A 12,616-nucleotide genomic window follows, 5' to 3' on the forward strand; every position below is an offset into this window, starting at 1 on the left:
GATCCATATCGGTCGATAATTATATGTAGCCCCCATATAAACCGATTCCCAGTTTTGACCTCCGGAGCCTCTTAGAGGAGCAAAACTCATCCGATCCGGTTGAAATTTGGTACGTGGTGTAAGTATATGGTCTCTAACAACCATGCAAAAAGTGCTCCATATCGGTCCATAATTATATATAGCCCCCATATAAACCGACCCCCAGATTTGGTTTGCGGATCCTCTAAGAGATGCAAATTTCATCCGATCTGGCTGACACACAATAATTGGTCCATATCGGTTCATAATCATGGTTGCCACTCGAGCCAAAAATAATCTAGCAAAATTTTATTTCTATAGAAAATTTTGTCAAAATTTTATTTCTATAGAAAATTTTGTCAAAATTTTATTTCTATAGAAAATTTTGTCAAAATTTTATTTCTATAGCAAATATTGTCAAAATTTTATTCCTCTAGAAAATTTTGTCAAAATTTTATTTCCATTATAAATTTTGGCAAAATTTTATTCTATAGAAAATGGTGTCAAAATTTTACTTCTATGGAGAATGTTGTCAAAATTTTAAATCTTTTGAAAATTTTGTCAAAATTTTATTTCTATAGAAAATTTTGTCAAAATTTTAAATCTTTTGAAAATTTTGTCAAAATTTTATTTCTATAGAAAATTTTGTCAAAATGTTATTTCTATAGAAAATTTTGTCCAAATTTTACTTCTATAGAAAATGTTGTCAAAATTTTATTTTGTCAAAATTTTATTTCTTTAGAAACTTTTGTCAAAATTTTATTTCTATAGAAAATTTTGTCGAACTTAATTAAATACGTATTTCATTGGCCTTTTTTAGTTTAATATATACCACGTATGGACTACGTGGTATATATTATGGTATTAGCAAATTTTAATATACCTTACCATCGGCAAGTGTTACCGCAACCCAAGTAATTCGATTGTGGATGACAGTCTTCAGTAGAAGTTTCTACGCAATCCATGGTGGAGGGTACATAAGCTTCGGCCTGGCCGAACTTACCGCCGTATATACTTGTTCTTATTTAGCTTTAAAGAAAATCTCTTAAGCGTCAAAAAAAGACTTGGTTTGTCTAAAATTTCATTCACGTTTAATGGTTTTAGTGACTTATCGAATTTCAATACTTTAACGAAAATTTTAAAAAAGAAAAAAAATTAAAAATAGGATTTTCCACTATTTATTTTTTTTAATTTTTAAAATTTTGAGGAGATATTTTTTCTCTCGTATATTGCATTTTTCCTCTCGTATTTTCCCTTTTTGTACCACTGTGCAGTGTATCAGAAGACAAGGTGTTAAAATTGTATAACATACATTGCATTTTTCACACTTTTTGCATTCATAAACCATCATAGTTCCTGGCTAATTCGTATACAAGCCATGTGTGTAACTTACATATGAGAATCTGTAAAAACCCACAAAAAATCTAACATAAGTCGAGGACTAGCATACAATACTACGGTGTCTAACTAAAATCATAAGAAAGGGATGGTCTAAGAATTTTATATAAAAATCAGCGTATTTCCCCCTTAGATTCGCTTAAGCAGGTATGAAAATTCCATAGAGCCCTCTCGCTCTCTAACGATTCACATGTTTGAGTGTGTATGTGTCTCGGTTTAAGTAGCACCACTTGTTTACAATCAGACCGGATATCCGGAAAACTGTCGTGTATACAACGACCATACACGATTACTGACGTCTGTTGTATACGATGCTGAAATGTTTCACAACATTTGTTGCTAACACTGGTATTCAACTACCTGTTGCGGTTCTCTCTAATTTACTAGCATTTCACATACTCATACTCATGGTCGTTGGCAACATTTTGCCGTTTTGTTTTGACCTGGCCATACCACACAAACACACTATGCATTATACTCTGAGCAACTTTTAGACGAGGCTTCGTGGATTTGCGACACATTGCCATGCCATTAGTATGCAGCGAGAAACAGAGCCGATCGTGTGCCCAACAGCAGCAGTAATAGAAAAAGAGCTAATATAGATTTTTTCAAGAAGAAATTCTTTACGAAAGAGAGAATAGTGCATTTTTTTACGAAAACTAAAAAAGAATAAAGTGAACTGTCTGTGATTTATTTTTGAGTTTTTGTTTTTTCTAAATACGAAAAGTGTGTATAAAAATAAAAAAGTAGTTCCCACTCGTCTAAACGGTAGACAGACGGGGAGCTTTTGCTACATACATTTTGGCACGAGAGTAGACCACGAATACGATATACGCAAACGACCACATCTACCCACCACCATCGTCATACAGCATTGGGTCCCAAGAGATCTCCCCTCTTACTCTCTTGTGCTCAAAGTTTTGCTAACAAACAAATAAGAGCAGTAGATATCACATCTCTATGTATGTCTCCATCAAGTGAAGGGGTATAAAAACAAAACAAACGAAAAAACGAATAAAACCCGCAAAACCAAAGAGTTTCAATACTCTCGCCCCTCGTGTTTAACACACAAATCAACAGAGTCACCAAAAAGCAGCAACATCGCCAAAGTGGAAAAAAGTTTATTTGTTTTGTTTTATGTTGTTTGGATTTTTTGCTGTCTCTTCTCTACCCAATACTCAGAGAGTGAGCCGCCCAGTCGCCCTGTGTGTGAGTCGTCGTTGTTGGCCTCCTTCGTTGTGTGTATCGAGCAACAAAAACAGCTCTCGTTAGGTTTATTTATTCAACGACCACAACCGTGTGTGAACATTATTTTCCGAAACGCGCAACATATAACAACACCACCACCAAACACTCTACTCTACTTTACACTACACCCATCCATTAATAAGAATGCCGCCGCGTATGTTTGGCTAACCGCAAAATAAGTGTATCTCAAAGTGTAAGAATACATGAAAAAAAGTAAGAAAAACGTAACGTAACGAGTTTAAATGAACTTCGAGATATAAGAAAAAAAACCAAAATCTTTTAGTTTTGGGCAAACAACAAAATATCTATTTGTATTGCGAATTTATGTACCACCATCGTCACCACAAAATAACACAAGAATAATACCAAAATAGCGACAACAACAAAAATCTAGTTTATTTAAAGAAAATTAACAGCAAAGTATTGTGCTACAAAAAAAAGCAATAACAAAAAATCTCAAATCCACAGCAACAAACCAATAACGAGCAAACGTGTAAGAATAAATAAAGAAAAAAGAAATATTTTTAACAAGTAAACCAAAAATATACCGCCCGCCTTACCTTACAAGCGAACGAAATATTTAGCACATGTGAGAAATAAAATTAACGGCAAACATTTTCTCAATATATTAAAGATAATAAAAAAATGTTAAGAAATTAATCAATCATCCAAAAAAAAGAGTTCATTCAAACAAATAATAAAAGTGCCAAAAAATAGTTTCTGAAAAATAAATATCTTTTCAATTCTGCAAGTGTTATCTAATCTACTCAGTAGAGGAGAAGAAAAAAAATAAATATTAAACAAATAAACAATTGTCCACACATCTACTCCACAATTTACTCACCAATTCATTCATATATAACTCTCCCCAACAAAACCACTTGTATCATACACCTCCCCCCACTTCCTTAAAAACCTCGGCGCATATACATATGTGTTTAATAATAATATAATAATAAATTGTAATTTTTCGATTTTTTGCTTTTTTTTCCTGGCATATAAAGTGTAAACCCAGTAACAAAAAAAAATAAGAAACAATACGAAAATATAATAACAACGACAGTGTTTTACAAAAAAATCTAAAATAACACGAAAAAATATAAAAGTGTTTTAATTTGAAAAAAAAAATAACGGAAATCTCTATAAAAATGCATAAAATTCCATCATCATCATCACAAAATCGCCTAAGCGAATTAACATCAGTAATGTTCAAGATCTTGATCATCAGTCTACTATGCCTTAGTCAAACTCCCATGACTTATGGCCGCAAACATTCACCTTTAATTGTGGATGAGGCCGATGGAAATCGACGGAACAATAGACCAGCCGGTAAGTTTACAATTTTTTTATTATTAATTAAAAACCAATAAATATATAGAAAATTTAGGCATATAAAGGAAATTGGGAAAAATGCAAAACCCATATCTATGAAATATTCCAAGCCTAAGCGTCAGATCTTAAATCTTAATAAGTATTGTTGATTATTTCAAAAAATCTTATATAGTAACTTTCTAGAAACCCTACGGAATTTAAAAAAAGCAAATATTTAACCAAATTTTTGCAATATTGTACAGCTCATTCTGTTATAGAAATTTGTACTTTTTCGCTCTAGTTTACGAGTTTTAAATGACCAATATATGTATGCTCACATTTTTTTATTTTTTTTTGTTTTTATGTTAATTTTGAAAAATTATAAATTTATAAACTAAATAAATTTTTGTTAAAATGAATAATCAAATAATATATATATATATATATTAAAATTAAATAAACCACCTCAATATCTTTAATTAATTTAAACTAAAACTTAGTAAATAATAAATATATAAAAAAAATATTAAAACAAAATAACATTAGAAAAATAATTAATTTAAATTGAATAAAAAATTTTAAGTAATTATAAAAATATAAAAGAAAGTATATCAAAATAAGAGTACAAAAGTAATTAATTTAAATTAAATAAAGTAATTATTAATTAGTAAAAAAATTATTAAATTGAATTAATTATAAATTAATATTTTAGTTACCTTAGTTTAAAATTTTATTAAACAATACATTGAGATATTTTATATTAATATAACTTAACACATTTAAAAGAATTTCTATTAATAATAAGTTAACAATTTAGTACCTTTAATTAATATAAACAAAAAATATTAAATAATATAAAATAATTTAATTAATAAAAATTCTATAAAATAATTTAAGTCAAATATAAATTAAACTAAATTAAATTGAAATTTTTAATTTAATTAATTAAGTTAACACAAATTGAAAGAATTTCTATTAATAATAAATTAAAAATGTAGTACCTTTAATTAATATAAACAAAAATTATTAAATAATATAAAATAATTTAAAGAAAATATTCATAAACAAAATTAATTAATAAAAATTCTTTAAAATAATTTAAATCAAATATAAATTAAACTAAATTATATTGAAAATTTTAATTTAATTAACTATATAAAAAAAAACTTAAACTTTTCTGTGCCAAATTCATTAAATTATTATAAAATTATATCTAAAACTAAAACAAAAGATTTTGAAGTTATTTTTTGGGTTTAAAAATTTTATGAATTGTATATATTAAACTAAATTAAAAAAAAAAACTATTTTAACTTTATTCTATGTAATTTTTAAAATCATTTTAATTTATTAAATTTTTTAAATTAGTTCAGTTTGAAAATATTCATGAACAAAATGAATTAATAAAAATTCTATAAAATAATTTAAATCAAATATAAATTAAACTAAATTATATTGAAAATTTTAATTTAATTAACTATATAAAAAAATAACTTAATTTTTTCTGTGCCAAATTCATTAAATTATTATAAAATTCTATCTAAAACTAAAACAAAAGATTTTGAAGTTATTTTTTGGGTTTAAAAATTGTATGAATTGTATATATTAAATTAAATTAAAAAAAAAAACTATTTTAACTTTATTCTATGTAATTTTTAAAATCATTTTAATTTATTAAATATTTTAAATTAGTTCAGTTTGAAAATATTCATGATCAAAATTAATTAATAAAAATTCTATAAAATAATTTAAATCAAATATAAATTAAACGAAATTATATTGAAATTTTTAATTTAATTAACTATATAAAAAAATAACTTAAACTTTTCTATGCCAAATTCATTAAATTATTATAAAATTCTATCTAAAACTAAAACAAAAGATTTTGAAGTTATTTTTTTTTGGGTTTAAAAATTTTATGAATTGTGTATATTAAATTAAATTAAAAAAAAAAATTATTTTAATTTTATTCTATGTAATTTATAAAATCATTTTAATTTATTAAATATTTTAAATTGGTTTAATTTGAGCAAACTTCATTATATATAATTTATTTCAATTTAGTTTAACTTAATTTAAATTTAATAAAAGAAAAAGTTTTAATTATCGATAGAGGCATCGAAGACCAGTGATTAAAAGTCAATCTGTAGGATATACGTGGAATAGATGGATGGACCATCCACCCACCAATCTATATATTACATACAGAATATATAGTGCAGCTTATATTACATACTGATCATAAAACTAATTTCCTCAAAACATCATTGGGGTCCCTTATCTTCATACATGGTTTTTCCATATATTCTCAAAACAAATGTTGGCCACGCTCTCCTTTCCCCAAAAATTGTCTCTCTTAAACTCTCATGCCCATTTTCTAATTAGATTTTGTTCCTCTGAAACACACACAAAACCATTAGCAACATTTTCAAACCCTTTTAAAATGTTGCTAGGATATTCTAAAGTATCAACAACAAAACCGGAAAATATGGGAAATTCCCACAATGCCCCGACATGTGTATGTGCAATGTGTGTTTATAAAAATTTTTATGATTTTATGACCTGTTAAATTAAATTTATACTCACGCACACACAATTGAATTTTCACTATGGATTAAAAGGACAGACGGACGGACGGATACATCTCATCTGTAGACATGCAGGCAACTACAGAGACAATAAAAATATACGTGCACTGGCAAATAGGCAACATCATATGTCATTGGCTTTTGGAATTTTTGTTCCATTTGACGACATGTGTGCTATTGCACCAAGCATTCTTGGGCTGCAAAAAACAAATCCGGAATTTCCCATCATATAATAATGCATGTGTTGCAATGGAATGTACAAATGTGACAATAACCCAAGTACCTGCTAACCACCCTTAGGCGAAAAGGGGGGAGGGGGAAATCCAAGAGCAAATTTTCGCACATTTCCCTAGGCCCAGAACATGTGAGCTATGCTATTTGGCTGTCCTCACAAGCTTTTGTGTGTGAAAATTCAAATGTCACTTTTAGTCGATGCCATTATCTTAACATGCCTCCCATAAACTTGCCACACACCACAATAACAATCCCAATGATAATATGTTACCATGTCATTTAATCCCCTAGGATGTCATATGATGCAGCAGCACCAGCTCTCACAATTGGATACACATTAAATGTGGGAAATTCCTCAAAGAGAACGTGTATTTTTTGTTTGACTTGGTTTGAAAAGCCTCTCAGTGCATCCATGTGCCAAGCATCCACATCCATCTTTCTGAAGCTCTAATTGTTTGAGTAAATATCTTTTTATTGTTTATTTGAACAACCATTGTAATAGTTGGCAAGTTTTGTTGCATCTCATGGATACCATTCCAATGCTACTTATGACTGCAAAGCCTAAGACATTAGCTATCTTCCGAGTCATGGTAAATGTTAGATATTTAGACGTCATAAGACTTTGGTATGGCAGGCTAAATGTCTCAGACAGAAAAAGTGTGGTTTCTCAATACTGTTGTACAACAGCATGATTATACCATTTAAGGTTCGTTGGAAAAGAAACTAAACCTCATCAATACCATCGATCCATCTATTATTGCCTTTTTATGGTTGTGTTGTATGAAAGCATTTAGAACCCCACTGAGGTCGCATTCCCTTAATCGCGCTCCTTCGAATTGGTCTGCAACCTAAGCTCCCACATTGGCCAAGCCACCGATGAAAAGGGGAGGGGGGGTGAAACTCATTCGGCATTTCTTTAGTGGAGCCAATTTGTCTATCGGTTTTTCGATTTTTCTTGTCTTGTTGTTTTGAGAACGTCTATGCTTTTGAAAAATCCATTTCTTAAAATAATTCTATGGATTTTATTTTGTTTTTTTTTTATTCTTCTTTCCAACAAATACACAGAATTAACCCCTCTTAAGCCGCTTAAAAATTCTTTTCATTTCTAAGGTATTTTTTTCCTTTGGAATGGACCTCCATGAATGACCATACGACCGTACATTGATTTAATTTTATTTGATCTCCAGTTTGCCTAGAGATTTAGCTGCTTCCTGTTGTTCTCTTTTGTTAGAAGGGATTTTTTTCTTTCTTTCTTGAAATTTCAGCCAAGGTTTTGTCGTTTTTGAAAAACTCTGTTGTTCGATTTAGCAGGTTTTTAGGTGTTCTTTTATTGTTGTTTTTCGCTTTTGGTAAGATGCTAATGTTGTTGTAAAAATTTTGAAATTTTTACAATTTTGTGATAAAATCTAACAGATGTTTATTTGCTTATTTTCTACAAAAGATTTGGAACATTTCTGTTGAGATTTAATTGCCTCTAATAGAGATTTTTAATTTCTAAATAGGGCAAAATTGTTTTTTGTTTTCATTGGGTTGAGGTAAAACATGTAATCCCCAAGATGATAACAGATAAACCAAAAGGGATTCGAACAAGAACATTAATATCCAGATTATACTCAGTAATATATTTGAAATACACAAACAAAAAAGCAAGCAATCGTATTGATAAAATTAATAGTTTTTATATAAATCGTTTAATCCAGTAGATAGAACAAAATTTTTCTAATTTAGTTTAATTTTATATAAAAAATTGGAAATTATTATGAACTTTATCAAATAAATAAACTATAAAATTAAATAAAATGAATTAATTTAAAAAGATAAAAGTTGGTCAGAGTAACATCAAATAAATAAAAAAAACTGATATTTAATAAAAAATAATTTTAGTTAAATTAAATTAAATTAAGTTAAATAAATTAATAGTTAAAATAATTAAATTTATGATAGTTTGAACATTTTTATAGCAATAAATTACTTTTTTTTTATTATTTATTTGGATTGTTGACCTGTGTTTGACTATATTTTTGGTTTTTTTTGTTGGTTTTTGTCCAGCTCAAAAATTAAATTATTTTAGTTTCATATTATTTTTATTACATTAAAAATTTTTTAGTGGATTTTTTTAATGTTTTTTTAATTTTAAATAAATCTAAATTAAACTATGGTAAATAAATTCATAATTAAAAAGTTCAATTTAAGATAACCTGAAAATATTTATCTCAATAATATGCATAAACTAAAATTAAATTATTTCAGTTTCCATATTTTTTATTTGTTTTGTTCACTTTAATTTTTTTATAAACCTTTGTTATTTACACAATAAAATTATATAGTTTATTTTTAATTATTTAAAAATAGGTTGAATAAAATTAAATAATTTTAATAAAATTTAATCAAATCAGATTATATTATAATTTCTTACAATATAATTATTTAGTTTAATTAGCTTAAATTAATTTAATTTTATTCAACCTTATTTGAAATAATTAAAAACACACTATATATATTTATTGTGTAAATAACTAAGATTTATAAAAAATTAAATTGAATAAAAATATTAAAACCAAATTGAAAAATTGTTTTAATTTTTTTAAAATTTGTTTAATAATTTTAATATTTATTTTAAAACGTTTTTTAATTTACACATGAAAATTATATAGTTTATTTTAATTATTTAAACATATGTTGAATAAAATTAAATTAATTTAATAAAATTTAAACAAATCAGATTATATTATAATTTCTTACAATATAATTATTTAGTTTAATTAGCTTTAATTAATTTAATTTTAGTCAACCTTATTCGAAATAATTAAAAACAAACTATATATTTTTATTGTGTAAATAAATAAGATTTATAAAAAATTAAATTGAATAAAAATATTAAAATCAAATTGAAAAATTGTTTTAATATTTTTTCAATTTGTTTAGTAATTTCAATATTTTAATATTTATAAAAATATAAATATAATAAATAAAAATAATTTAAATTTAATTAAAAAGTTATAATTTCTTTGATCTTTTATTTCTCTTCATAATTTATTACATTGCCTTGTATATGTATATAAAATGTATACGAGAAAAGTAAATTTTGAGCCAGGCTTATTTTTTAAGCTATCGTATCTAGTAAATCTATGGTCAAAACAAATTAAGTAACAAAATTAAATTAATTTAAATTAAAAAAAATATTATTCTATTTAACTATGTAATTTATAATTTACTCTGTTTTATTTTATTATACCCTTTCTTTTTTTATTATTTTCATACATATATTTTTTTTGTTTTGTTTATTTCCAAGTCAAGAAATCTTTCAAACAATTAACTATCAGAGAAAAAACTGCATACAATTATTATTAGTTTTTTTTCTTCTTGTATGCTTCATATTAAAACGATTTCCTTCTTTGGACATGCATTTACTTATAGACCATACAATTTATATCTCAAACGTAGAGGAATTGACTATGTGGCGTCTTGTATAGCGAATGGCGCATATGGCGTCTACAGAATAGTTGCTGTTATAACCACCATTAGCAGTTGTTTGTAATCTTCTCTATGGAATACATCTTTAATTTAATAATTTATTTCCTTTTATTATATAAAAAAAAAACACAATATTGCTAGAGGAGTTTTTTTTATGGATTTCTAACGGAAGCCATAGCATAGTTAACGTTGGCGTTATTGCCTGTTTTTTTTTTGTTAAATCTAGAAACAAACAAAAAAACAAAAACGCTCAATATAGATTTATAACTTAATAAAGCCTAAATTTACAGAGGCTGATAGGCCAAGTAGGCAAGGTAAGATCATCATTATCACGATCACCAATACATTTGCTGTTATAGAGCTTGAGTTAACATAGAGGCGACTGTGTCGGCGACCGGTGAAATAAACCAGGCTTTAATTATAAGTGATTTAAACATAAAACCCACAAGCTTTTTGCCCATGCTAACAACCCCTTCGTATTTCATTGATAGTTTCAGACTTAAAAACAAAAAAACAAACATAACATATGTAATTTGTCCGTCTGGATGTACAAGAAAACATATGTATGTGGGTTAGGCGTACAATACGTCTACAGGTTAACTTCCATAAGTTAATGTCGGCGTATTTTTTCGTCTCTGTTTCCAATATAAATAATTTTTTCTTGTTGTATTTTCGAAAGATATAAAATTTAATTTTAATGAATGAAATCTCAAATTGTTTGTTTGGTTTTCATGAATGAATGACTGACTAGCTGCTTGTTTTAAGTTGGCTCATTTTTAATTTCCACACAGAAAAACTTTAAACAGACAATCAGACAACAGCTATGGGGAAGCCTAGAAAAAATAAGTAGGCCTAACAGCAATGAATGAAAAATTGTAACTACGCACTCTTTGAGGAGATTTTTTTTGTTTGATGCTGGACTTAAAGACAGAGGTGAAAAATTCGTTTTTTTTTTTTTGTTTCTTACCATTTGCCTTATATTTCATATGATTTTTGCTTTAAACTAACCAAGTAATGTAACAAGTTTTCAAATCACAGCCGTTTAAGGTTTTAAGGCGTCATTAAAAAACCAAAAAATATATCCAACTATGACAGACATAGTTACTAGTCATATTGGTTATTTGGTTTATCACTTAAAACAAACTTGTTAATATTTCTTTTTTTTTTCTAATAGCTTTTTTATTTGTTTGTTTCGCCAGAGAGTATTCAATTTCAATTTATTTGTTTCTATGTAGGCAGAGGAAGCTTTATATGCCCACTTAGGTGTCAAATTAACACACAAATAATTAAAATAAAAAATAAAATCATTATATTAATGGATTGTTAAACATTATGGCAAATAAAAAAGCTAGGCTAGAAAAAAAATAAAATAACAACAATCCCAAACCCAATTTCAATTAACTTGTAAAGGCCTATGCCATTCAAGCTTAAACACTTTTTTATAAAATTGAATTTCTAAATCCCAACTTTATCAGGGAAATGAAATTGTAGAGTTAACCATAAAAAATAAAACGTTAACTAAAAAAAAATATTTCCAATTTCAATTAAAAAGCATAAGCCCCCTTCCATCATAAGCCTACACAGTAAGCGCATGCGCCTGGTTTCTGGGGGATTTGTCTGGCTTTTGGGTATTTGAAAGAAATCTAAATGAAAAGCCAACACAAAATTGCATTTACAAGTGAAAAGCAGAACGGAAAGGATTGAAGTTTTAAATCCAACAAGATTTCATAATCAAATAAACACTCACGCACACACAACTGCTTCAACAGATACCTAAAAGTATTAACTCTTTTGACGATATGAAAAAAAAATAAATACAAAACAACAAAATTTTTGTCCTACATTATGGGATATTCAAAACGAAAAAAAAAAAATAATTTTTGCCTGACTGTTCAATAATTTGTTGCCGTTTTGATTTTTTGCTCATTATTTTCATGCTACATTCCTCTTTGATTATAAATGTAAGATAATCTCTGACTGCAACCAAACCAACATGAGAAAATTACTTATTTATATAAATCTTTTAAATATCCTAGCATACGAAAAAATATTTTTTTCTTTACACGTTGTCGGTTTTGTTTCTGTTTTTTTTTTTTTGTGGTTTTTCAATTTTTGCCGGCATACACATTGCATGAGTAATTTTCTTTAAGCTTCACCAAATTTGAAAATCTAGATAGACGAAAGACAGACATTACGGCACATTAAAATGAACTACTTTTCTTGACGAACCAGCCAACTCAGTGAAGCATGTAAATGAATATACACTGAGAGAAATAAAGGAATTATAGCAAGTTGGGGGCAAAGACAAAAACAAATAATTTTCTAATACAATTAAAATAAATTATATT

The 12,616-nt window shown here is 26.9% G+C and overlaps 1 protein-coding gene across 4 annotated transcripts in view; it reads left to right on the forward strand.

The window, feature by feature from the left end:
* Positions 1-1,966: 1,966 nt before the first annotated feature.
* Positions 1,967-12,616, forward strand: part of sog (chordin short gastrulation) — a 54,609-nt gene continuing 43,959 nt past the window's right edge. The window contains exons 1-2 of one of the 4 annotated variants that reach the window (XM_075298194.1): positions 1,967-3,253; positions 3,669-3,993. In XM_075298194.1, coding sequence (XP_075154309.1) covers positions 3,813-3,993 — 181 coding nt within the window. In that variant the 5' untranslated portion in view covers positions 1,967-3,253; positions 3,669-3,812. The remainder of the gene's footprint in view (positions 3,254-3,668; positions 3,994-12,616) is intronic. The other 3 variants (XM_075298195.1, XM_075298196.1, XM_075298197.1) reach the window with 3 other exon arrangements.

Source organism: Haematobia irritans, chromosome 3 (genome assembly GCF_050003625.1).
Source record: "Haematobia irritans isolate KBUSLIRL chromosome 3, ASM5000362v1, whole genome shotgun sequence".
Taxonomy (NCBI): Eukaryota; Metazoa; Arthropoda; class Insecta; order Diptera; family Muscidae; genus Haematobia; species Haematobia irritans.